This window comes from Schistocerca cancellata, chromosome 1 (assembly GCF_023864275.1).
Source record: "Schistocerca cancellata isolate TAMUIC-IGC-003103 chromosome 1, iqSchCanc2.1, whole genome shotgun sequence".
Taxonomy (NCBI): domain Eukaryota; kingdom Metazoa; phylum Arthropoda; class Insecta; order Orthoptera; family Acrididae; genus Schistocerca; species Schistocerca cancellata.
The window spans coordinates 63,684,779-63,712,576 of NC_064626.1; the positions used below are offsets into that span (position 1 = coordinate 63,684,779).

General features: G+C 38.4%; 1 protein-coding gene across 2 annotated transcripts in view; it reads right to left on the minus strand.

Moving 5' to 3' along the window:
* LOC126164949 (anaphase-promoting complex subunit 1) overlaps positions 1-27,798 on the minus strand; it is a 361,025-nt gene that overhangs the window by 11,201 nt on the left and 322,026 nt on the right. For both annotated transcript variants that reach the window (XM_049920281.1, XM_049920280.1), the window contains exon 32: positions 17,835-18,018. In XM_049920281.1, the coding sequence (XP_049776238.1) occupies positions 17,835-18,018 (184 nt within the window). The remainder of the gene's footprint in view (positions 1-17,834; positions 18,019-27,798) is intronic.

A 27,798-nucleotide genomic window follows, 5' to 3' on the forward strand; every position in this document is an offset into this window, starting at 1 on the left:
TCTTGCCCATTCACCCCCCCCCCCTTCCATCTACAGCAAATGAGTGTTCATTCCCCCACCAAAAGGGTAGCTGGTACAGTCCAGAGTATCTACACACCAAGTAAATTCCTTGGCCCTCACTCACCAGAGCATGTGTTTTACCTCATTTGATTGTTTGTACTAGCAGTGTTTTGCAATTTGAAATAAAAATGGAAGTTCTTAAATGTGAAGTTTGCGGGTACGAGTACAATAGTTGCACAAATCCAAAGCAGCATATTTCCAAAGTCCACCCATAACAGCTGAAGGAAATCATACCTGCTCTAAGAAATCGTGCACCATAATGTGAAATACTTTTAAAATTAAAATATTAGGTCACAAACTACAAACAATACGTCTAGGTTAGGTTGAAATGTGTGTTAGAAATAGTGCATTGTAATGTGAGATACTTCCAAAATTAACATATTAAATCACACACACGAACAATAAGTCTAGGTTAGGTTGGAAGATGATAATTTGGTGGGCCTATTTAAATAAAAGAATTACTGTACATGCGATGCAATGAGGAGCACTTCGGCGAAAAGGAATCAGTCCCGACACAAAAATTTACAGCAGCTACAATTTAAATTGTTTTAGTTAATTTTATAAAATTGGTTAGGAGATACAGTAATTTTCCTTTTATGTCTGAAATAATTGTATATATTGTAAAAATATACAATACCACACCAGCTAAGTGGTAAAACATACGCACAAGTGCAGACACCTGCTTAATGACAAACTTTGTCACCATTACTGTTATTGTTTAACACTTTTCTTAAGAGCCACACTTCGTAAGCTCACTGCACTTCATATCCTCCACCCTGTCAAATTATTATTTTAGGCTTGATGAGAAAAACAGAAAAGTGATAAAATGAGTTTACGTCCCCAACTGACATTAGAAGCTTATTAGAAGTCGGCTGTACACTCTGTAAAATGTAAATTTAAAAGACAGCTCAGGTGCCACAGTTCTGATTCATGCCTTTATCACTGCTGCCAGCTTTATGATGCAAAGTATATGTGTGAGTAGTGAATGTAGCTGTTGCAACTGTACTATGTCAGATTTGAACGCGAAAGTCAATGTGCCATCACAAAACCGTGGTTCTATTTCCGTGTGACACCTCTGCCACAGCACATGATCTGTACGAAAAGTATATTTTCAACACTTCACAAAACACTTTCACCCGTATCTGCACTCTTGTAGTTGAAGGGCTACTTCCCCTCTCCACACATCCAGCATGTGAGCTGATTTTACAGGTAGAATTGGAAGGAAAATCAGCACTGGCCATATTTCGTTGTTTCATTGACAGCAAAATCAATTTTCGGTCACTTAGTGACCATCCTCAGTGCTGTAATATACAATTAAAATTGGTAGGCACTGGTATCAAGCTATAACCACAAGCTTAGAGCAATCACATAAACATTCTGCAGGTGTTAGAGTGGTGTGGTGGCTGCTCTGACTGTTGGGTGACGTAACAAATTGCCAGTCAATAAGAGTTCACTAGCCGAAAATAACCAGGGTTTCCTTAATTCTGAATGAGTATATTCTTCAAAACTCAGTATCTGAATTTAAAATGTTGATGATCGATATTGTTGCTGCATACAGTCCATTGAAAATACACAAAACAGAGAGACAGAGCTATAAGTGGCACAAGAAAAGGTGGCGGCACTCAGCCTCTTCATCACGTATTGGTTCGGTCCAAAACACTGTCCTGTTTTTCCGTTGCTGCCGCAAACTTGCAGTAGTTGTCATAAAATTGCACAGTGAAACTAAACCTTGCATTGGCAACGCCGATTGGATTATGTCAGCATTTCCTCTCTGACAACTCCCCTCTCCGCAACGACCGAAAATGTCCCCTTCTTAACTCCATAACCACCTGTGATGTGAACTGTCTGTCTTTTGTGCCACTTATAACTCGTTCAGTACTCAAATGTCAACAGGAAGAAAAAGCAACAAAGTCAAGTGAGATGTTGAGTAAGCAGGTAGAATGGAAGTAAACCTTACTAGGAAGAAATTTAAAACTTGGGAATTTTTACCATTGATTGTATAGATTCCATAGATTGCAAAAAATGTAAAATCAGAGTAACCATGTGTGTGTGTGTGTGTGTGTGTGTGTGTGTGTGTGTGTGTGTGTGACCAAATATTCATCTGAGCATCATGTAAAAATTTGAAGTAAATTGGCCAAGAACTTTTCCAGATACTTGGAAACAAAATTTCCCTTTTATTTATTACATGTATATTTATATGTTTAGAAATTCACAGGCATACAACAGATACTATTTTTCGATGTCGTCACTTTAGTTCTCAAAGCACTCTACAAGCCAACAGATGAGCTTCCTAACACCTTCATCAAAAAAGCACACTACCACTTCTCGGGCACTCTGGACCTCGTTGTCAATACAAAACCTTCTACCATCTATAAACCTCTCCAGAGAGGTGAAAAGATGAGAATCTAAAAGGTATCAGATCAGAGCTGCGAGGGTGGTTGTTGCTGATGTCCCAACTGAATGAATCAAAGAGTCGCTTTGTGGCTCTGGCTGGGAGTGGACGTTCACTGTCATGTAACAAACACACTCCATTTGTTAATGTTCCCCTTCTTTTGTTCTGTACCTCTCTTTATAGTCTTATAGGATTTCACAGTACAGTGCAACTTCTACTGTTTCCCCTGGGGCAAAAATTTAATGAGAAGAATTGCATTACAGCCTCAAAAGAGACAAGACATAATTTCTCAGGTCAAAACAACAGTTTTGAATTTTTTCATTGGTGGTGAGGAGGGATGACATCACTGCATTGAGTACACTGGAGAACAACAATCTGTTTGTCTTAGATCTGTGAGAGTTTTCTGACTAACTTTGGCCTCAGCATCCAAAATAACTATGGTTTTTGTCTATTATGTTAAGTTTTTAAGCTACAGAATAGCCCCTCTACCTCAAAAGTCATACAGAATGTGCATATCAAGGGAAATAAAGCGGAAACTTACCAAATATACTGTTCACAAAGAATTGTTTTCTTCACACAAAGGCTCCAAATAATTACTGCAAATTAAATAATGTTCACACAAACAGTACAGTTTCTTTGCCAAATGGTAAACATACATATTAAGATAAAAAAATTTCACTTAATGCTTCTTCTGTGGTGTTTAATCTGTGGACATTCTTGCTTGAAGCTCCAACAATAGTCACCCATCATATGTACATCCAATCTCCTTTGATACCATGCCTCCATGGCCTTCAAATCCTGGTGGGATCGCTCACCCTGCTCATTACTGACTGCAACAAGACCTTCCAGGAAGTCAGCAAGATGGCTAGATGAAAAATCTCATTTTGCAACCAAGCAGTTTGAAGCTCTGTAAGAGTTTCTGAACAATTTCGGTGTAATTCTGTACTCGTGTATTTCCAAGAAACTATTTGACAATTTTTTTGAATGCCAACCAGGACCATCAAACATACCAGCCTCTCTCTTTCCATATGACAGGCTAGGAAATGCTAAAATGAGATACTTCAATCAGTCTCCTTCAACTGATAAAACTTTAATAAATTGCTTCATGAGACCCATTTTATTTGCATAGATGGAAGTATAATGTTCATTCGGTCAACAAGTGGCTGATATAGAATGACTGGATACCTGGTCTCAGCTCTGATCTTGGGGGCCAATTCAACTCCACTCAATGCTTCTCACAGGCTCTCTGCTATCCCACACGCAGAAATAACAGGGATACTCAATATATCTGATTTGCTCATTGAGGAGGAAGCAGAGCATTTTGAAGTCAACACAGATGATCCATTTGTGCATGGGATATTGCAACAAGTCAGTTACTCTCTTTATGTCTTCATATTCTTCATGCAAACAAACTGAATGTCCTCGTCGGACTTAGCCAAATTAATTTCCATTGTGAAGGTGGACACACTTCGTGCTTCGCTTTGGGACTATCGAAGAACATGCACCATTCATTTCTGTTATAAGCTGAAATTCCTATCTCTTCCAATAAACCATGTACATTATGGCAATATACAAATACATGATCACTTCAAAAGTATTGCAGAAATCTCTTTCTCTTGATCAAAAATAGGTTACTTAGCTCCTACTTTCAAAAATTTCTTCTCGTGCAGTCTTGATGCTAACAGTTCTCAAGTTTTTTTTGGATCGTCCCAAATCTCATGCCATATCATTCGACTCAAGCTGCTCAAATCCCTTACAAACACAATCATCAGGGAATCATCTTCGGCAGCAAACTCTTTGTCGCTGGGGTCACCTCAGTCTTTACCAGACTTGTACTCCTGTATTTCCAAAGAGGGAAAGTCTTTGAAAACTGACACTGGGATTTCAGCTGAATGAGGCATGACCATATAGCTGATGGTAAACTAGGATAATCTACTTTATGTCTGCCACTGTAGCTGAGTGGACAGTGCGCCGGTTTGTCATGCCGAGGGGCCCAGGTTCGATTCCCGGTTGGGTTGGAGATTTTCTCTGCTCAAGGACGGTGTCATCTTCATCATCATCATTTCATCCTCATCGACGTGCAAGTCGCCGAAGTAGTGTCACCTCAAAAGACTTGCACCAGGCAATCAGGTCTACCCACCAGGAGGCCCTCGCCACATATTTCATTTCATTTCATCTACTTTATACTTGTTTTTCTTGTTATATTCTTATGTTTTTCACTACACAAAAGTAATACGCCTAATCACTTGAGTGATCTCTGAGCTCTCACCAAATCGTAAATTTATCATTCATTCCTTTCATTCAAATCCGGAGAATCTCAACACACTGCTTGCACACTTTGTAAGGAACCCACAGTTTACCTTGATCACCAATTTTGATTTTAAAATATGCACAATAGACTTGCCTGACAAATGTACTGATGTTTGCCCTTTGACTGGGAAAAGTAAAACTGCTACATATATAACAACATGAATCAGGGCTGTTTATGCACTTACAATGTAAACTACCAGACACAGACAGAGAGAAAGGTTTCAGTTCATATGTAAATAAAAACTTAACACTGATTACCTTGTATACGAACAAGAACTCTTGTCTCCATGTTGGAATGTGCTTCACTGTATCACAGCAACACTCAATATCGCTCTACAGTAACTCAAGCATAACTGAATCGTCTAGACAATATGAACCTGTCACCGTTCTGTTACGGTGTCATTCACCTCTCCCCTTATTGGTCGGAGGTGGTTTGTGTCAGCCAATTGGAGACCAATTGTGCCTGCTGTGCTACATGCTCAATCCCAAGGAGAGTGGTGACATTCATGTAAGATGTAGGGAAAAAACTCAACATGGTAGAAGAAAACAAACTACAGTTTTCAAATCGGCATGCCTATTACACCCATAAACAGTTCAAAAATCAAACTCAACAGAAACTCTGTAACAAACTGTTCCCCAGTGTTACCATTTCATCTAAGGGGTGTAGTTAGCCACCCATGTTTCATCGTCAGCCGCAACAGTGTCAAGGAATTGTTCACCTTCCAGTTCAAAGCACTCAAGAAATTCTCATGAAGTTGCAATTCTTTTGACTTCGATTTGATCTGTGAGCTGTTTTCGTGACCACTCTTGCACACAATTTTCGAAAACCAAGTGTTTCAGTGATTATTTCATGCAGGAGAGATCTGGAGATTTTTGGAAACATTGCACTCATCTCATCCAAAGTCGAATCATTTTTTCCACCCTGTTCAGCCCCTTATCAGTCAAAATTGCCAGACACCCACTCCTTTGTTCATCTGGAACATTCGTTCCACCAGCTTCAAACTCATGACACCAGTTGTACACAATAGTGCGATTCATCACACCATCCCCACAAACAATTTTAATTTCATTAAAAATCTGGAATGGCACACTTCCCTTTGGAAGACGTAAGTGGATTATGCTCTCTCCTCACAGCTGGAAGGATTCAGAACAGAGTCATTCAATCCAACTTGGAACTACAATAAGAGTTTTCAATCAACTGAGACAAACAAGCATTATCACAGTTTTGGTCCATCTTTCAGGAAGGGCATGTATTCCAGTGTAATAAAACGCACAGTCCTGCTTCCAAAACCACTGACACATGGACTCGATGATGATGATGATGATGTTTGGTTTGTGGGGCGCTCAACTGCGTGGTTATCAGCGCCCGTACAGTTACCCAATCTTTGCTCAGTCCAAATTCGCCACTTTCCGGGATGATGATGAAATGAGGAGGACAACACAAACACCCAGTCATCTCGAGGCAGGTGAAAATCCCTGACCCCCACATGGACTCCTCACTTTCAAAGTTAATACCATATTAATGTTCATTTAGTGGCCTGAACAGATAGAAGCCTGATGATGCCAAATCAGGGCTGCATTGGGGATGAGGCAAGACTTCCCATCCAATTTCCACATGTCCACAGTCTCTTCAGTGATGTGACAACTGGTGTGTGGTTTTGCATTGTCATGCAAAAGACGAACATCTGCCACAGCCTTTATTGGGTGAATTTGCTGAAGAAATGCTTCACACTGTTTGAGAGTTACGACTTATTGTACAGAATTTATTGTGCATTTCTGGTCCAAAACATCAACTATAATCACACCCTCTGCATCCCAGAACACTATAGCCATAACTAGTCCTGCAAATCATGTGCTTTTGAACTTTTTTCCTCTTCATTGAGTTTCTATGATGCCATTCCACTGACTACCTCTTTGATTCTGCTTAAAAAAAAATGAACCCATTTAGTCTCTGATCACAATTTTTCCAGAAACTCCTTCCCTCCAAACAGAAGTGCTGCGGTGCAAGAGTGGGGAGGCAGTTGTTTCCTTGCCTCTTTATTCTAGTCGTTAAACATTATTGGTACCCAAGCTGCTTAAACTTTTGAGTATCCCAGTTGTCGAATAGTCATCATCAAACTGCCTTCATTGAGGGAGGTAATGCAATACAAATCATCTGCAGTCACCCGGCGGTCACCACAAATAATGTCACTGACTCACTGAATGTTGTGTGTAGTCCTTGCAGTCATCGGCTTATTGCTCTGCATTTCATCAGAAAACTGAGTTTGCCCTTCAGCTTCGTTACAGTGATGAACCCATCATGTAAGTGCTAATATCCACTGTTGCATCACCGTACACATTTTTCAGTCCTTCATAAATACAAATGGGTGTTTCACATTCTGCACTCAATATTTCTATCACAAAAGCCTGTCAGTTAGTTTGCATGCAACTGTAGTACTGGCATCTGTTGACACAGAAAGTTACTACTGCAGTGGATTAGAGAAGAACCCATGGAATGTGGCAAATACAAATTTTTCACTTAACAAACTTTATTTAAGGAGAAAAAAAGGAGGTATTAATTTTTGACTGACCCTCACATGTGGATTATTACTATGACTGTAGGGTAACCTGTGGCACTGTCTAGAAGTAGAAGATGAAGAAGTAGGCAAAAACAAAATACTATTTCAGTTTGTGGCTCATAGTCTTTGCTTGAAAGAATGAACAAAAATATAAATGTGAAAGTAAAAATACTTCTAGCGGTCACAGGCTCTTTATTTTGTCATGGTTTTCATCACATGCGTAATCACACTTTGTGATCACTGAAGGGAGCAAAGATGGCATCTAGGATCTAGTGCAATGAGCATATAAAAAACCAAAACACTATTTTACAACAAGTCTCAAACCAGTATGGATGTTTTTTATATACAGGGTGTCACACAAATGTTGCGACAAACTTCTAGTGATTGTTGAGAGTGCCTTCAAGAACAAATCGAGGCCAGAGACACGTGTCTCTGTGGATGATGGTTTCAGACACTGGTTTCTACCTGCAGTTTCTTTTCCCCCCTTATATACCGAAGAACACTGTGGATTTTAAAGTGTTCCATAAGAAAAATAAACATCAGATGGAAACACATATCCGAAACTGTCATCCATCGATGCAACAGAACATCACATTCATAAGAGACAAGTCCTTGCCATGCAGCAGCTAGATCCATTTTCTCCACTGGCAATTGTGACAATCAGTCACAATAGCTGAATAACAAACAATATCGCAAGATGTTCCGCCTATGGTCCGTCAGCGTACAAAGTCATGTTTGCTGTTCAAGGGGTGGCCTTGTGGCAGATGCTGGCACCTATATAACTCCCAACACTCTGTAGTGTCATTGGATGATGATTCTGGGCATGGTTTCCTATCCTTGATTTGTTCCTCAAGACATTCTCTACAATGCATCAGTGCCTGTTGCATCATTTCTGGGATACCCTGTATATATACACACAACATACCATTATTTTACTTATTATTATCATGTTACATTGACAATGTGTGTGTGTGTGTGTGTGTGTGTGTGTGAGAGAGAGAGAGAGAGAGAGAGAGAGAGAGAGACAGAGACAGAGAGAGAGAGAGAGGAGTTCTGGAGGGGGGGGGGGAGGGGGTGTGTGCGTCGATGGGTCCGGGGTGAAAGGAATGCTGCCCTCAATGTTTACAAAGTGTGATTGGGTATTTGATGTAACACAACAGAATAAAGCACCTGTGACCGCTGGATTTATTCTTACTTTTATATTTGTATTTTTGTTCATTCTTTCAATCAATCAAAGACCTTGTAGCTTTACTAAGCCACAGTTGTCTCTCACTGTTGATTATCTCCCAACAGTTAAGACATTTGACAAAATATATTAAGTAATGTACACCACAATGCAGTAACTGGTTTTTGATCTTTCATATTTATTTCCACAGAATGTTGTCTCTTTGATGATCATCTTTGTAACAAACAGAAAGCTAAATATTCAAGTAAGGTTAGATTACACTAATAAGCACCAAATAACAAAGTTCTCTGGTGGCAGACTAACACATTAATCTACAAAATTCACCACAGACTGTACATTCTGATTGCTAAATAAAGGCTGCCTACAAGACATTAACGTAATGACTGTTGAACATAAACTGCAAATTACATGATCATTATGAACTTGAATGATAGCTTCCAATGGACCTGTAACATGACGTTTATGTTTTGGTAGCCATGCAGAGACTGGCAGTAAGCCATGCCTATTTACAGAGACATGTAAAAAACAGAAATCACAAAATGATAAAAACCACACTTATTACATATTAAATAATGACATAAAAACATGAAATTTGAAGTACATGATAGACAATGATGTAATTTCTTTCAACTACACCCTGGATAAACAGAAAATTGCAAAAATAATAGGTACTTCTATACTTTATAAGGTTGATTTTAAGAAACATGAGGGTTCCCAATGCCCGCCTAAAAGTATGGAGAAAGTGAACTTTTCTAACTTGAATAATTAACAGACATGTTATTTTAATGAATGAAGACAGTTTTGACATAAGAAAATTCAGGATTCTGAAACTAGGGTACTGAGTTTTGGTAATAACCACAATTTACGATTGGAAAACTTTAAAACACCCACCAAAATCTTGAATATGAATAAGTTTTGAAATGTGAAGTTTTTGGGAAAATCCAAACATTTGTTGAAAAGTGGAGAATGAGGGCTTTCAAATGAACTGTAAAATTTAAAAATAAGCTACTATATGCTCATAAAAATTTCACCCTCAACTGGTTTCTAAGTATTCCACAAAATAAAATGTTTCTATTAGGAACCAAATGTATTATTATGATCAGAAGTTTGAAACTATCCAGTGAATAATAAATTTTACTGAAATACTGCATGAATAAGGAATTAGCTATTTTGTGTAACTATTGTGGATTTACTATCAAATAAAATATATCAGGAAAGGAAAAACATAATTAACATCACAAGTGGTATGAGAACAAGTAGGTTAATTCCACTTCGCTCTGTGAGAACCTCCACATAACTGTGAGCCATGTACTGGAATAATGTTTTGTTTTTGACTTCTTCTACTACACAATGCCACAGGTTAGCCTAAAGTTGTAACACAACACATACACATAGCATTAACCCACATAACAATGGAGATTTAAACCTCTGAAACACAACACAGAAATAAATAAATTGTGACTGGTAACAATAAACTTGTTGTTCCATTTAATAACATTCACAGTAAAGCCTCACCAAAAATGTTCAAATTTAAAAATGATATCTTCTGTTATTTACTTTCTTAAGATAAATCAATTGGGTGAATAGGACAAATGCTTGAAATTGTGTGTAATGACAATTATAAAACAATTGAAATTGTGTGCCATGACAATTATAAATCATTTGTTGCACTTATTTTTCATATCAATATTACAAATAAAGGATAATGAAACTTGGAAAACATGATGCTCTGAAATAATGAGACACAGGGTTGCAAATTCATATAAAAACTGAAGTTACAGAATAAAATGGGTACAAATACTGTATTTTCTTCCAAGTAATTAATATGGTGTGTTATGAGAAGAGCAAGTGCTATGCTGGGAAAACAGTGATGATATTGTGCAGTTCCTCTACAAGAGCCTCTTTGACACCCTGTACCATTTTTAATAGACAGGACGATTGCATATCACTCATTTCAGAATGGTCCATGCATTCTCAATGCAGCAGAGATCTAGAGATTATGAAGGCCATTCCATACATCTCATTCAATGCTCCACTAAGATAGTGTTCAAAAGATTGTGATGATGGGGGTGTGCATTGTTCACATCAGTGTCTCGGTCAATATGCAGTCATGTACTTCAACCGATAGCGTTCGCTTTCTATCTCCACTGCATTACTGACTACTCACTGATGACTTTGCTTTGATTTTGGTTTTTTCTCTCTGGTCTCGGTTTGGACTTTGGTTGTACTTGATCTGTTGACAGCATTGTGTTGAGGGTCTGTCACACTTTGTTGCACCCTAAGATTGTCTCGCTCTTGTTGTGTCGGATCTGCTGTTCATCTACCCTGCTGCTCGACCCTAGCTTGGGTTTGAGTCCCAAACGCATATGGTCTTCCCATCTTGCATCATCATCGTTTCTCGACTGTTCGCTGATGTGTGCACCGATATCCGGCAACATGCGGCTATAGCAGTTAGTAGCTTTTGGAATAGGTTCCCACAATTCGACATAAACTATTGAAGACAAAACATCTTTACATCTCTGTAGATTATAATAACCTTAAATTTGCAGAAAAGTTTCACAGTGAGACATTAATTTTCACACCTACAGTAATTCTTGTCTCAGTAGTGACAGATCTTAGAGTGACAGAAGGAGGTACTGCATAAAGCACTCCAAAGGTATTCAGCACAGGATGAGGCAGGTAGAAGACCAAAAGCAGGCTTACACGCCATGATAATGCCCGATATCCAGCCGCATATCTTAAACTCCGCGCTGATATTTGAGGATTCATGTGCGATTTGTTTGCACCAAAGTTGGGCCATTGTTCCCTAGAATAATTTTTAAATCAACTGCGGATTGTAAATTAACAATTCTATGCCCATTCATGAAAGTTACAATAGATCCGCACTTGACGACTACTTGATCGCGCACTCTAGCAACACGGAAGTTGTTGTTGTTGTTGTTGTTGTTGTTTTTTAACAAAGAGAAAACATTATGCATAATGCAACAAGGTGATTTGCTATGTCAAAACATATTTATATCTATCTCACTAAAACTCATTATCTATTAAATGTTGTACATAATTAAATTCTTTACTCTGTAAATAATCAATAAAATTTAGAAATGAATGACATTATAAAAATAATCTGAAGTTGATATGACTGCATCGGTCACTACTGGTTTTGACTCCCCTACACTCATGAAACGCAAAGTAGATCCGACTATATAGGACATACTCATGTAATGTTACAATGCTCACAATTTTCTCTCACTCGTATATCGCACACACAGTAAATATTCGCTGAATATGATATATCCATCTAACGTGCCATTGACATGTAAACAACATTCGACAGTTTCGTAATACAACACTAAAAGGAATGGTAAGACTAGTATTGTCGAATCAAGCGAATGTGAATGATGTATTCCTTTGAAAAACAAGTCAATATGCTCCTCATTTACAGAATGCCAACAAAATTCAGGAGAGCTAGAGACTTATATGCTGAAAGATATCCTCAACGTATTCACCCTACACATCTACATTTAAATATGTGTATGATACTCTGAGAACAACTGGATCTTTAACACATCGGAAACATATCCGGCAAAGGAAAGTTACTAACAAGGAAACAGAAATTGGCATTCTTGCCACTGTGTTTCAAGATCCTTGTGTTAGTTTGCGTCAAATTGCAAGGGAATCTGGCGTGAGCCAGAGTAGTGCTTTTCATGTTCTGCATCACCATAAATATCATCCTTACCATATCAGTTTCCACCAAGAATTAACTGGTACGGATTGTATGCATCGCATTGAATTCTGCCAATGGGCTCAACTTCAGAGTCAGAGGGATGACACAGTTATTATTTTGAGTTTATTTAGTGATGAGGCTACATTCACGAACCATGGAAATGCTAATTTGCATACCACGCATTACTGGGCAACTGAAAATCCATATTGGCAGTGGCAAGTTGCACACCAAAAACTGTGGTCGGTGAATGTATGGTGTGGGGTTCTCTAGGACAGAATTATAGGCACCTGTTTCATTGAAGGAAATCTTAATGGTAGGAGATATACCACATTCCTGCACAAAACATTCGGTCTGTTATTGGAAGAAATACCTTTAGGAACAAGGAACAGAATGTGGTATCAACACGATGGGCGTCCTGCACATTTCACACTGATGGCTAGAAGTGAGTTGCAGAATCAACTCCCAAATCATTGGATTGGACACGGAGGAGATGCGTCTTGGCCGGCTCGTTCGCCAGACTTGATGCCTCTGGATTTTTTCTTGTGGAGATTCGTAAAAGACATTTTTTATAAATATGTTCCAGCTACACCTAAATGCATACGAGAGAAAATTGTCAGAGCAAGTGCTTCGATAAGTGCCAATGTGATACGGAATACCACTCAACCCATGATAAGAAGATTGCAGCACTACATTGATACCAATGGTCATCACCTTGAACACCTGTAAATGGACTTTCATGCCACCTTTGTGACCTTCAAAGACCTTACTGTTACATATCATATCATTGGATTTGTCATGATATCTGCTACTAGAAAATAAGTACCAAACTATTGTATCCCATTTTAAAAAAAGAAAAAAAAAAAAAGGAAGGTTTACTTCATATCTCTGAAGGGACTCCACCTAGCAACATAAAACAAACGTCATATTATGGCCCCATTGTCCCATGCAACTTTTGTCCCACAAACTTTTCAGCTCCTATCATACTTTCGGAGTTATTCTTGGTGGCAATAGTTAGTGACTCACCGTGTATACCTACTAGCACAGATGATGAAGAGTCTGAAATATTGTACTGTGAAAAAAAAAAAGAAATTATTCAGTTCTTTAAAAGACAAAAAGTTAATTGTCATGGGAGATTTTATGTAACATATGGAAAGGAAGAGAAGGAGGAGAACACAGACTTCAGAAAAGAAATGAAACACAAAGCTTCAGACCCCAGTGTGCTGCACAGAGCACGATTTAATTACTGAAAACACCTGGTTTACAAAGCACGCAAAGGGGCTGTATATGTGGAAGAGATCTGGAGACATAGCAACGTTTCAGGTAGATTATATAATGGTAAGAAAGAGATTTGGAAACTAGATTTTAAACTGCAACACGTTTAACAGAACAGACATGAACTCGGACCATAGTTTACTGTTTACAAAGTGCATATTAAAACTGAAGAAATTACAGAAAGGTACGAAATTAAGGAGAAGGGACCTGCATAAGTTGGAAGAACCAAAGGTTGTTGAGAGTTATAAAGGGAGCATTAGGCAACCTTACAGCCACAGAAAGAACAGCTACCCACCACCTAAAAGCTGATCCCAACCACACAATCCTACCTGCCAACAAAGACACTGTAGTTTTGAATTAGAGAGATTACCTGGCCAAGAGACTCCACCAGCTGTCAGATTTGCCCATCTACAAACCCTGCCACACTGACCCAATTTCAGAAATCCAATGGAATCTATACACCCTCCTCAAATCCTTCGGCCCATCTCAGAATTTCTTCCCTGTCTCTCTCTCTCTCTCTCCTCACCCGTACCACTTCCCGCATTCCTACGTTCTCCCTCTTTCTTAACTCCATAAACCCAACTACCCAGGACACCCCGTTGTGGCCGGTTCTGTGTCCTCACTGAAAAAATCTCTGCTTTTGCGCATCATTAACTTCAGCCTATTATCTGCAACCTATCCTCCTATACAAAAGACACAACCATTTCTTCTACCTTTTCTCCACAGTTCCTGTTCCTTTACCCAAACCCTTTACCTAGTTCAGATTCAATGTCGACTACTTCGTGACCTGAAACAAGGAAGGGCACCCTATCCACATTCTTCCAGAACCTCCACACCTTCGCATCCATTCATTCACTTGGTCTTCCTCAACCCTACAAGCCGCCATCCTCAATGTTGACCTCCACCTCAAGGCCACATCAGTGCCTCTGTCTATATCAAACCCACCAACCATCAGCAATACTTCCACTTTGACAGCTGGCACCCATTCCATACCAAGAAGTCCTTTCCATACAGTCTAGCCACCCTTGGTCGTCATACCTGTAGCAATGGGCAGTCCCCCTCCAAATATACGCAGTGATGCCTTCACAGGCAGAAATTACCCTAAAAACCTTGTAAAGAAACAGATCTCTTGTGTCTTGTCTCTCCAGTCACCTAAAACCTTCCACATACACTGTATGTCCACGAAGGAGCACTCCCCTTGTCACTAGATACCACTCATGACCGGATTAACTGAATCACATTCTCTGGCAAAGTTTTACCTACTTCTTGCCATGGTCTGACATGAACATCCTACCCACTATCGTTCTCACCCTCGCGCAGTGGTATTCTGCTGTCCATCTATGAACCAGGCTGAAAGTATAGTTTGCCCACATGAAAAGCCACTAACAAACTGTAGCCAAGAGACAAATGGACCACCCAGTTGTTTAATATGCTGCCCACCCAACATTCTCCACTTCAATGACTGCTTCACAGCCTGTGCCATCTGGATTCTGCCTACCAACTTCAGATTTTCTGAACTGCATAGGTAGAAACACTCTCTGAAATACATCCTACATTTGATTGCATAAACCCCCCTTGACCTCAACTTTCACTAGTCCCTGTCCCCCACAAACCTATCCCCTTTCCACTCTCACTCCATTTTCTTTACTTCTCTCCTTTTCCGCTGCCCTTCCCCTCCCCTCCTAAGCCTCCTGACTGCACCCAGCAGCCCTACTCTGTCCCCACCACTTTCCTGTACATCCCACAAGCAGCACCACACCTTCCTCCACCTCTACCCTGCTATCCTTTGCCCTCCCTGCGCCAGGCCTCCGGCCTCCTGCTTAACCTCACCTCCTACACCACATTGTTGCTCCAGTCGCAGTTGCTGTATGTACTCTGGCTTCAGCAGCCAGAGACAGTGGTTGCGTTTGTGAGTTATGTTTGTGTGAATGTGTGTGCTTGTCTTTTGTCATGGTAAGAGGGCATTTTGGCCAAAAGCTTAAATGTCTACCACTCTTTTTGTTGTCAAACAATGGAAAATTTAGGATGGAATGTAACAATATTATGAGGAGGGAAGTTGCCAGTCACCATTTAGTGGAGGTGCTGAGTTGCAGATAGGCACAACAAAAAGATTTTCACACTTAAAGCCTTCGCCCAGTGGCCTTTGTCAACAATAGACACACACACACACACACACACATACTCACGCAAACACAACTAACACACACAAGTTGTTCGTGTCTGTCTGCGACCCAACATCTCGTCTATAAGGTGAGTAGCAATCTAACCTTTTCATAACATTGTTGTTATTCAATGCTGGACTTTCCATTGTTGAATTTCTGACAAAGAGAAACTCATTCTCATGTAATATAAAAAATTATTGGTTAAGAAGTCTTTTCTATCTGGAGTGAAGCATTTGACACTAACCAATACAGACAAGACAACAAAATAAGCTTTTGAAACGGGTTGCTAAGGAAAAATGCTGAAGATTTAGTGGGTAAATTGGACTACTAATGAACAGGTGCTAAATCAAACTGGAGTGAAAAGAAATGTATGCATAATCTGAAAAACGAGGAGGCAGTTAATAGGACATCCTGAGGCATCGAGGGATAGTCAGTTTGGGAATTGTTGGAGTGTAGGAGGTAGAAATTAAAGAGGGCGACTACAGTAAGCCAGCTCAAGGGATGCACGTATGTTGCAGTAGCTACACAGAGATGGAAAACTTGCGCAGGACATGTTAGTGAGGAGATTTCCATTAAATCAGCCTTCGGATCTAAGACAACAACACAGTTACTTACATTTTATGGATACGAGTTCAGTTTTACACTTACCTAACTACAAAATGTTAATATTGAGCACATTAATACATACGAGGTGTGATTGGAAAGTTTTAAGAATGGATCCGCTACTGCTTACTGGTTTGGTGGGCAGGTACTCGGGAGAGTGGGGAGTGAGTCATTGTCTTGTTCTCCAATGCCCTCTGACAGGAAACTGCATTTCCCTTATTCAGTTCATTGTGGCAGCTAGTTGAGTGCAGGTCTGTTACGGCTTGTTGCTGGATTCTGTCTGCGTGAAATTGGACGTAAAAACAGAGCAACGAGTTTGTGTTAAATTTTGTTTTAAAACCGGGAAATCAGCTTCGCAGACTTATGAACTATTAAAAACAGCTTTGGAGATAATTGTATGAGCCAGTCAAATGTTTCTGTCTGGTTCAACAGGTTTAAGAATGTCTGCAAATCATTTGAAGATGAACCACGGTCCGGCTGTCCTTCCACCTCAAAAACGAATGAAAATGTTGTGAAAGTTCGTGACTTAGTGCACTCTTATCATAGACTTACAATTAGGGAATTGGCTGATGAACTTAATTTAAGTTGCTACGCAGTTTGGTCAATTTTATCTGAAGATCGGAACATGTCCTGAAAGTCCGCAAAATTCATTCCAAAAGTGTTGTCAAGTGACCAAAGACAAAACCGACTTGAAGTGTGCCAAGAACAGGTTAATTGGACTAAAAATGATGCAGATGTGTTAAATATGGTAATTACAGCTGACAAACTGTGGGCATATGGATGTGATCCTGAAACCAAAGTGCAGTCTTTGCAGTGGAAGGCTCCAAGTTCACCACAACCGAAGAAAGCACAGCAAGGTCGGTCGAAGGTGAAGACAATGTTGGTGATTTTTTTCGATTCTACTGGGTAATTATGCATAATGAATTTACCTCTGGAGGACAGACAATTAACCAGGAATACTACAAATGTGTCCTTGAGTGTTTGCATGAAAAGGTCCACTGTGGAAAGACAGGGGTTGGGTGCTACACCATGACAATGCTCCAGCTCATGTGCCTTCTCCATCATTGAATTTTTGACCAAATTCAAAATTCCTGTGCTTCCTGAAGCACCATATTCCCCTGATTTGGTTTTTCAGACTTCTACCTGTTTCCTAAACTGAAATTTTCACTGAAAGGGTAGCGATTTGACTCGATTGAAGACATCCAGGCAAATACAGGGAGTGTCCTTAACACACATCAGGAAAAAAAATTCCAGGAATGTTTCCAACAGTGGAAACACTGTTGGAGTCAGTGTGTTGAGTCAGAAGGGGACTATTTTGAAGGAGACGCATCACAGTAGCATGTAAGTACCACCACTGTACAATTAGAAGCCCATTCTTAAAACTTTCCAATCACACCTCACACAATAACAAATTAGAACCAAGACACAGAAATCAAATTTGCAAGATAACATAGAATAAAATAAAATTTTTCCCTTACTGTATTTGGAAAAATGTTTCTTTAACCTTATAATAGGTTTACAGAATATTAATATATGAAATTATAACCCGATTCACTGTGCTGCTTACCTGTTTCCCATGAATCCAGTATCTGTAAAACTCTCTGAATTACAGACAAGGCCATGTCCGACGAAACTAGTGGCAGCACAGACTGCCCCTGGCGCCAGCTTGCACGACTGATTCCTTGTGCTGTTACAAGTTTCAGTTGCCACATCAACAAATGATTTGGTTCTGTTGCCATACTCTGAACAGTCTGTTACAACACCACAATATAAGAGATTCACATGATTACGACGACAACTAATTTCACTAATAACAAACATATGAACAAAACAGTTGAAGAGTAATGAAAAGCAATATGTTAAAAACACACAATACTTTGTTTCATTCCATAATTTTGTCAATAGAAATGCTTTACAATAACTACCTTCTATTGTAGGAAATTTGGTTATATGTGGCATCAGAGATCTTTCTTTCGGTTCAAGAACATGAAAATAAAACACATTCTTTCAAAGTTCATCAAAAAGTTAAATAGAATTTTATGTATTCCAATATTTTATCACAGTAATAACAGAAAATTACAACACCGTTTGCATGTTTTGCAGTAATAGTATACTTTTCTTTTCACTTTATTTAGTGCAACAGAACAAAATGTTACTAAAGAAGAATGAAGCAAGGATGTGTTTCGAAATTAGTGAAAACTGCTGTACATTATTTGAATATATTGTCACAACGTCTGCTGTTCATACAGTCTTTGTTTTAGACAGATGACATAGAACACATAACAACCGAAGTACATAAACTTTAATATGCAAATAAAGTCACACCACTGTTCAAATGGACTGACTCAAAAAATTCTGTCAAAACTTTTAACTATAAAGAGGATCAGTTAGAGTATAATGTCTGGTCTGTCAAGTGATAATTATAGTTGGAGAAGATATGCTTTAAAGATATTGCAATAACAACAATTTATCAGTTTTATCAACAGACAGGTCTTACTGACTATGGTTACAGAATTATCTGCTGGCAGAATTATCTGCCTGTGTATGGGCCCCAAGACCTAGCTAGCTGTCTATCGAAAATAAGTTTTCCTACAGTATTTTTTTCTATAACCAATGGTTCCAAAAAGGTAACCAATATTCATTTTGAAATATAATTTACTCTTTTCAGATACTTCCCCAAACACATAATGTTGTCACAAAAGGGAATTTATCACAGAAGTATGAAAGTTTGGCATTCACTTTTGCACAGTGCACAGTCACAAAATTGTTGACACTGGGGCACTCATATTCCTACAGTTGGAGTCAACAATGACGGCAGCTGAGTTTAGGCTCATTAAATGCACTTGGTGGTTCAGTTTAGGTTCATTAAACGCACTTGATGTCACCCATTATCCAACAGCCAATGAATGTTCAGCAGTGTACCGAGTGCTCCCCTGTGAATGTTGTAGCTGCCACTGTGAGCATAAATGTGATCATAGCGAGTTATTTAGTGAATTTTGATTCCATTTGTTGTGAGCTGTCATGGCTAACGATGGTGGTAGGCGACAATTCTACAAAAGCATGCAAGACATATAATTTGCACAATATACACTTTCTCCAATCACAAAGTCTCTCTATGCCCACAATGCAACTGTCAGTTGGCACTGGCAGCACTGCATTCCCCAGCCACACCTTGACCTGTGAAAATTGCCATCATTGGACTACAGTGCTTAAGCAATCACAGGTAATGTCAAATTTTATTATGTTCTGAATATGTAAATGGGTGCGAGTTCTTTATTTCTGACGAATAACTTTGTCTGCAAGCTGAATATTTATTTCGTTCTTTCTGAAGTGCCTGTCTGCGACTCAATACCTCCTCTAATATGGTGAGTAGCAATCTATCCTTCCCATGTTGTTGTTGCTCTTGTCCATCCAGGACTTTCCATTGTTCTATTCTGTTTTGGAATTTTATAAAAAATATTTTGTAAGCTGTATCTTAATAAGAATTCATTTCACTACATTGTTTTTTAATTTTCATATGCAGGAAGCAAGTGCTGTGGCCAAACAGCGTTCACCAGTATGGGTTGATAACTGACCACTATTTGATTTGCCACAATGGCCAAAAATCCAAAGCTGATGAACTTCAAGGCACTGTGCATTCACTGCCCTTTGAATCTCAATATAAGGCTGTGTTAATTTTCTTCAATGGTTGAGATTTGAAGTCTGAGAGTGTTCTGATGTTACTAAGTTCTGCAGAGCAAACTGTAGATTACTGGATGTAGCAACTTGATTTTTCACCAAAAGATGAAATCAACAAAAAAAAATTAATGTAGGTCGTGATTTTTAGATCACAGCAATAATAATAATAATTCGAATTTAGATTTTCAGAGTGGGCTACCTTTTGAAAATGATCACCAATCTTGCAGACAAAAACATTAAATATGAGACACCATAACAGCTACAATAAAAGTAAGTCTCATGACAAAGGAATCATGACAGCTCTTTCATTTATTTTAAGTAATATAAAAAGGAGAAAAGTTAGAATTTAATATCCCATCAATGATCAGGTAATGATCTAGAAAGGCAGAAAGATTAGAGTTAAATATACTGTCAACACTAATTCCATTACTCATTAGACGCACTTGCATTTGGGCTAGGCTGGGAGAGTAGATCAGCCTTGGGTGCTCTGAGGGAATAATCTTGGTAGCCATTTTAAAGTATTTGCTAAAATTAGAGAAAATTTAAATAAGGATGGTTGGCTCAGCACTTGAACCCCATTCATACCTCCCTAACTTGTGCTTGACTAATCCTGAACACAGGACAGCTGCTCAACAACTCTTGTAGATGCACACAACACAGATCACTTTTCATATTTATCATATCTTCATACATAGCAAAAAACGAATCATGCCACAGCAAAAAATTCACTCGTCTTCTTCATAAAATTTCTTTGCAATATGTTACAGTAGCTTATACCTCACTAAATCATGACAAAGTGCCCTGTTGCATGATTATCTGCACCTCTTCCATTACAACTTCCCAATAACTGGCCAACAAACACATAAGCAAACTGGTTATTTTAACATCTCCATTTCTGTTCCTTTGCATCTTAAGGCACAGTTCTCATTGAAGCGACACGCTATGCGATACGGTATGCCATGCGACTCGCAATGTGGCACAGAAGCAACTCAACTCACATTGGTGGAGTGCACAGAAAAGTAGTTGAAGTGACTTAACTGATTCACACCAAGATAACAGTAATACAACACTGACACGTATCTTTATCGTATTGCCCGGCGCAATAGGGAATGCTGGTCGTTCCACACAACTGTGTCGTATGACACAAATTTTGAGTCATCAGATACCCCTTGAAAAAAATTGTTTCACATAAATGAAGCAAAACTACAATCACCTCTCTACTTAGTTTCTCAGTAAAGCTTTCACTTTTTGTGTAAAAAATGAAAACTGCTGCTTTTAGATTTGCATGTGTTCTCTGCTATGCTGTCTTTCTCATTCAGTTTTAAGGAAACTATTCAGTGAAAAAAAGATTTCTTAGACTCCTATAGTTCCACATCAAAGCTTGATAGTGAACTGGTTTCCTTTTCACCATCGCCCACAGTTACTGTGTTACTTTACAAATAAGTAAACTACCAGACATATTTTGAAAAGTTTGCATTGAAGAATGTAGTCACTGGTCGGTGTGCATTTGGTTTATATTTGAAACATGTTAGGTCATACACTGCTGTGTAGCTAATATATGAAAATTGTTTTTAATCTGGAAGGAGAGTCGCACCTCTTTCCATTCTGCAAAAAATACATGAGATATGCTGCATGTTGTCCTCAATGAGTATGGCAGCTATACACAGCCAAATGCGAGGATACTGTCACTTGTTACGGTCTGCCATGTGCAGTGTTGAGCTGCCTCGTGTTCCTCTTTTTTGTATGCTGCCAATACAAGTTGAAGCTGGAAATGAAAACTTACTGAAATGAAAAGACTCTGGGAGTCATCAGTCTATGCGCCCTGATTTCAGGAAAATATGCGACAGATGCAAAAGAGATCTGAAAGTTAAATTTCTGTTACTACTTAATGAGCAGCTGAACATAGTCGAGAAGGACATGTTGTGATTTTGTTACCATAATGGTCTTCTTCCATTTCTTCAAACATACTGTCTGTCTCTATTCAGAGTTCACCACCAACTGCTACACCATCAATGGTCACTGATCACACTTCACATCCAGTAACTTTTCTTCTGAATACTCCTCAACCCAAAGTAATACACTACTTTGCAAACTTGAAAAGTTGTAGAAATATTATTCTAGCATTATTTGTACCCATTATCTATACATGCACAACATTGCATAAAGTACCATAGTATGTCTTTTTACAAAAAATAAACTTTTTGTGGTGACATTTTTAGTCTTCTTCTTAGCAGGAGAAATATCAAGTCAAAAACTGGATCCCGCTTTGATACTAAGTGCTCCGAAAAGTGGAAACTGTGTGGACCCTTTCTGTAGAATTTGCAGAATTTGTGTTTGTCACAAGAGGTCACAAGTAACCACAGCACAACTACGTTTGATATGTATAGCATTTTACAGGTATACCCACTACTTCCATTTCTTTTTGAACCTGTCTAATGATAAGCCACAACAACACCGCCTTCAGTAGAGCTCATGATTTCATTTGAAACTGGAACAGAAACATAATTTATGCTGTCTTGTTGTTTGTTGTATTGTGAGTCACATCGCATACTGTATCACCCCGGTGTAGAGTTGCCACCTGTCTCGATATATCAGAACCATTACTATTATTATGGACCTTCTTGTCGCAATATCCTGACACGATCCAATTTTGTCCCGATTTTGCAAAATACTGTTACGGGTTTGGCTCAAGTGCTGAAGAAATGTCATCTGTTAGCGCACCATGCCAATGCAGCCTAAGTTAGTTTTATTTATGTCAACAACTTTATGTTGACAAGGCTGTCTCACAGATGGTGTTGCATCAGTCAGAGAATGGAAAATTCAGGATGGAATGTAACAATATTATGAGAAGGAAAGTTGCTACTCACCATGTAGCGGAGATGCTGAGTCGTAAATAGGCACAACAAAAAGACTCTCACAATAAAAGCTTTCGGTGATTAACGCCTTTGTCAACAACACACACACACACACACACACACACACACACACACACGGCTATTGTCGACAAAGGCGTTAATCGCTGAAAGCTTTAATTTTGAGAGTCTTTTTGTTGTGCCTATCTGCAACTCAGCATCTCCACTAGATTATGTTGCATATCAATGATACAAGAACCATCTAGATCTAGCACCATAATTCAAGAAAATACCAGACTTTACAGTAGTATGGGGCTGGAACTATTTAAGCAGCACCACGTGGAAGAATTGGGCAGTTCCCAACTGAATAGTGATCTGATAAGATGATCAGTTTAATAAGTCACAGCTGCAAAATACTAACATGAATTATTTACATACGAATAGAAAAACTGGTAGAAGCTGCCCTCGGGGAAGATCAGTTTGGATTCCGTAGAAATGTTGGAACACATGAGGCAATACTGACCCTATGACTTATCTTAGAAGAAAGATTAAGGAAAGGCAAACCTACTTTTCTAGCATTTGTAGACTTAGAGAAAGCTTTTGACAATGCTGACTGGAATACTCTCTTTCAAATTCTGAAGGTGGCAGGGGTAAAATACAGGGAGCAAAAGAATATTTACAATTTGTACAGAAACCAGATGGCATTTATAAGAGTCGAGGGACATGAAAGGGAAGCAGTGGTTGGGAAGGGAGTGAGACAGGGTTGTAGTCTATCCCCAATGTTATTCAATCTGTATACTGAGCAAGCAGTAAAGGAAACAAAAGAAAAATTTGGAGTAGGAATTAAAATCCATGAAGAAGAAATAAAAACTTTGAGGTTCGCCAATGACATTGTAATTCTGTCAGAGACAGCAAAGGACCTGCCAGAGCAGTTGAACGGAATGGACAGTGTCTTGAAAGGAGGGTATAAGATGAACATCAACAAAAGCAAAATGAGGATAATGGAATGTAGTCGAATGAAGTCGGGTGATGCCGAGGGCATTAGATTAGGAAATGAGACACTTAAAGTAGTAAAGGAGTTTTGCTGTTTGGTGAGCAAAATAACTGATGATGGTCGAAGTAGAGAGGATATAAAATGTAGACGGCAATGGCAAGGAAAGCGTTTCTGAAGAAGAGAAATTTGTTAACATCGAGTATAGATTTAAGTGTCAGGAAGTCATTTCTGAAAGTATTTGTATGGAGTGTAGCCATGTATGGAAGTGAAATGTGGACGATAAATAGTTTAGACAAGAAGAGAATAGAAGCTTTCGAAATTTGGTGCTACAGAAGAATACTGAAGATTAGATGGGTAGATCACGTGGCTAATGATGAAGTATTGAATAGAATTAGGGAGAAGAGGAGTATGTGGCACAACTTGACAAAAAGAAGGGACCGGTTAGTAGGACATATTCTGAGGCATCGAGGGATCACAAATTTAGCATTGGAGAGCAGCGTGGAGGGTAAAAATCATAGAGGGAGACCAAGAGATGAATACACTAAGCAGATTCAGAAGGATGTAGGCTGCAGTAGGTACTGAGAGATGAAGAAGCTTGCACAGGATAGAGTAGCATGGAGAGCTGCATCAAACCAGTCTCAGGACTGAAGACCACAACAACAACAACACGATGATTCTTTGTAAACATAATACAAACAATAAGTGCAAGTTAGGAACATTTGAAATGTTTACTGCGGGACACAATACCAACATCAACTTCAGAGGGCTTTGTCGATGCAGCCAGCAGAATGAGTTTCACCAAATTAAAGAAGAACTAGGAAAATATGTAGAATTGAATGCCCTGCTCGTATACTCCACATACTATATCAAGTGCTGCAGAAGTCTTAACTGTTGACATTGCAGCAATCATCATGAAAATTTTAATTATTTTTCAATACACATGGTAAGGACAGAGAAGCTAAAACAATTCTGTTTATATATTGATGTCAATCATCAGACTCTTCTATCTCACTCAAAAAATGATGGCTGTAGTTAATGCCCACAGTTGAGAGAATTCTTAAGCTTCAGATTCCATTAAATCAATATTTTGATGCCAAAGACAGGACACGTACAATAATTTCAGACTTTTTCAGCAGTGTGATCAGTGAAATTTACTTCAGGTTTCTGCAGTCAAACTTGGCTCTGTTTCAAAACAATATAAAAAGCATGGAAAAGAATAAAGAGTCGATAAGTGAAATAAGAAATATATTAATTGAGACTCAAAGACATCTGAATGAAAGGAAGACTGCCATTTTTATTGGCTTGCAAACCAAGATGAATTTGAACAAATTAAAGAATGAGAACCCTAACCGAGAAATAATTAACTTGATTTCAAAATTTAAGAAAGAGAGTAAGGCTTTCTATACTATATCATTTGATTACTTAGAGAAATGGGTTATTTTTTTTAATAAATTCAAGTGTTTGATTGGAGATGCTATCTGATGACTGAAAACATAATTATATACCTGACAAATCCTTAGGCACCAAAGGATTTCTAGTAACAATATTATACATTAAATTGTGGATTTTAAAAGGCCTATGGTTCAGTTGATTGTGAATCTCTTTTCCAAATTTTATAGGAATAACGGATAGATAATAGAACTCTAACACTGATTAAGGCAACGTTAACCGACACTAGCTCTAAAGTTAAATTCATGGGAGAAATTTCTGAATCATTTGACACAAAGATGGACTCTCCCCATTACTGTTTAACTGTGATTTGGAAATGGTAATTACAGAATGGTGAGAGCGAAAGTTGAGTCAAAACACAGATCAATCAATCACATTAGGATGAAGTAATATTAAAGTAGATTGCCTTGCCTTTGCAGACGATCTGGCAGTTTTAACTAGGAATATTACCACATCTCAAAAACAAATAGAAATTCTTAAAGTAGTTGCAGAAAAAGTAGGACTACAAAAAAACAGAATATATAACATGCAGCAAACCAGCACTAAAGTTTTTGAACACAAATTATGGAAAAATAAAAAAGGTTTCTCAATTTAAATACTTGGGTGAAATCATACAAGATAATTGTCTGAAAAAAACTGCAAATGAAGTTTGCTGTCAACAAATGGCAACTGAATTCTAATTTTTAAAAAATTATAATAAATATCACTTTCTAAGTTCAGTAAACTTAGACATGACAGCACTGTAATCAAACCTGAATGTCTTTATGGAGCAGAAACTTTAATTTTAAATAGAAAGAAAGATATTGAAGAAATCCAAGAGAAAAAAAAAAAGATTATTAGGAAAATATTAGGCCCCAAAATTATTGAGAACTAATAAGTAAATAGATTACATAAGGCACACATGGTGACATGAGAAACCGAAGACTTGAATTTTATGGGCACGGCACCCACTAGATTGACAAAACAAATAGCAGAATTCTACGAAAACCAAAGTAAGGCCAAAACTGAGCCAATTAAATGGACCACCGCGATTAAGGAGGATCTTAAAGTAGTTGGTATAACGTAGGCAGATGTTGCAGATAGAAAAACATTCAGACAATGGGTATGTGATTGGAGAGTTAGTCAGAGAGGGATTAGAAAATGGACTTGAGCACCATGGTCTGATGAAAGAAAGAGACTTCATTCTGAAAGGATGAAACAAATCTGGACACAAAGGAAGGCCAAACATCAAAAGCGACATTGATTGATTGTATCTTGTGTGGTCCTATTGAGCCCACACATAAATAATAATAATAATAATAATAATAATAATAATAATAATAATAACAGAAAAAGCCCTCCAACAATTGGAAGCAACTCAGAAGCAAATTAATTGAAACTGCACAAACACTGATACCTCTGCAAAAAAGAAAGAAACACACTTGGTGGAACGAAGAATGTGAACAAGCAACCCAATTTCGACAGGAAGCATACCTGGAACAGCAGAAAGACTGAGAAGAATTACAAAACATTCTCGGCAGTGAGGAAAGAGACAGCCCAATTAATAAGAAATTTGAAAAGTACCAGCTACTTGAAATCGAGAAAGACTTTGAAAGAAACAACATGTGAAATTTTTACAAGAATTCCAAAACAAAACTCACAGGATATCAGCCGCAAAATCTTTGCTTCAGCAAAGGAAATGGGCAATTTGCACTGAAAATTGTGAAGAACTCGCAAGATATTTTGAAAAACTGCTGAACTGCCCAGAAGCAACACAAAGATTTCCACCTCAGGAACCTGAATCCACAAACCCAAACTCATTATCACTGGACGTAGAGGAAATCACCAAACAGATCAAATGTCTTAAAAACAATAAAGCTGCAGGTGAAGATGGAATCGTAGCAGAAATCCTCAAAATAAGCAGGCCCAAGTAGTATAAAAGAAATCACCGAAATAATACAAGACATTTGGCAAACAGAACAAATTCCGGACAACTGGAAAAATGCATTAATTCATCCTCTACACAAGAAAGGAGATAGATCATATGTAAACAACTATAGGGGAATCTCATTGACATCAGTAGCTTACAAAATTCTATCCCAGTGCCTTCTCAATAGAACACAACAACTAGAACCAAAAATGGAGAGTATCAGACAGGATTCAGACCAGGCTGTTCATGTCCAGAGCAAATTCTGAACTTAAAACTAATATTAAAACATCAGAGAATAAGTGGCAAAGATGTAGTCTGCACATTTGTTGACTTTAAAAAAGCCTATGATTCAGTTGATTGTCAATCATCATTCCAAATATTAAAAGAACAGGGTTTAGATCTGAAAACACTTGCAATCACACAACAGACATTGATAGACACAAAATCTAAAGTCAAATTTATGGGGGACATCTCTGAACCTTTTCTGATCAACACAGGAGTAAGTCAAGGAGATGGACTTTCTCCACTACTGTTCAACTGCATCCTTAAAAGGGTGATACAAGAATGGCGCAAACTGAAATCAGTCCTCAAGATTGTCCAACCAATTACTCTCAGCAGAGGAAAATAAACAGTAGATTGCTTAGCATTT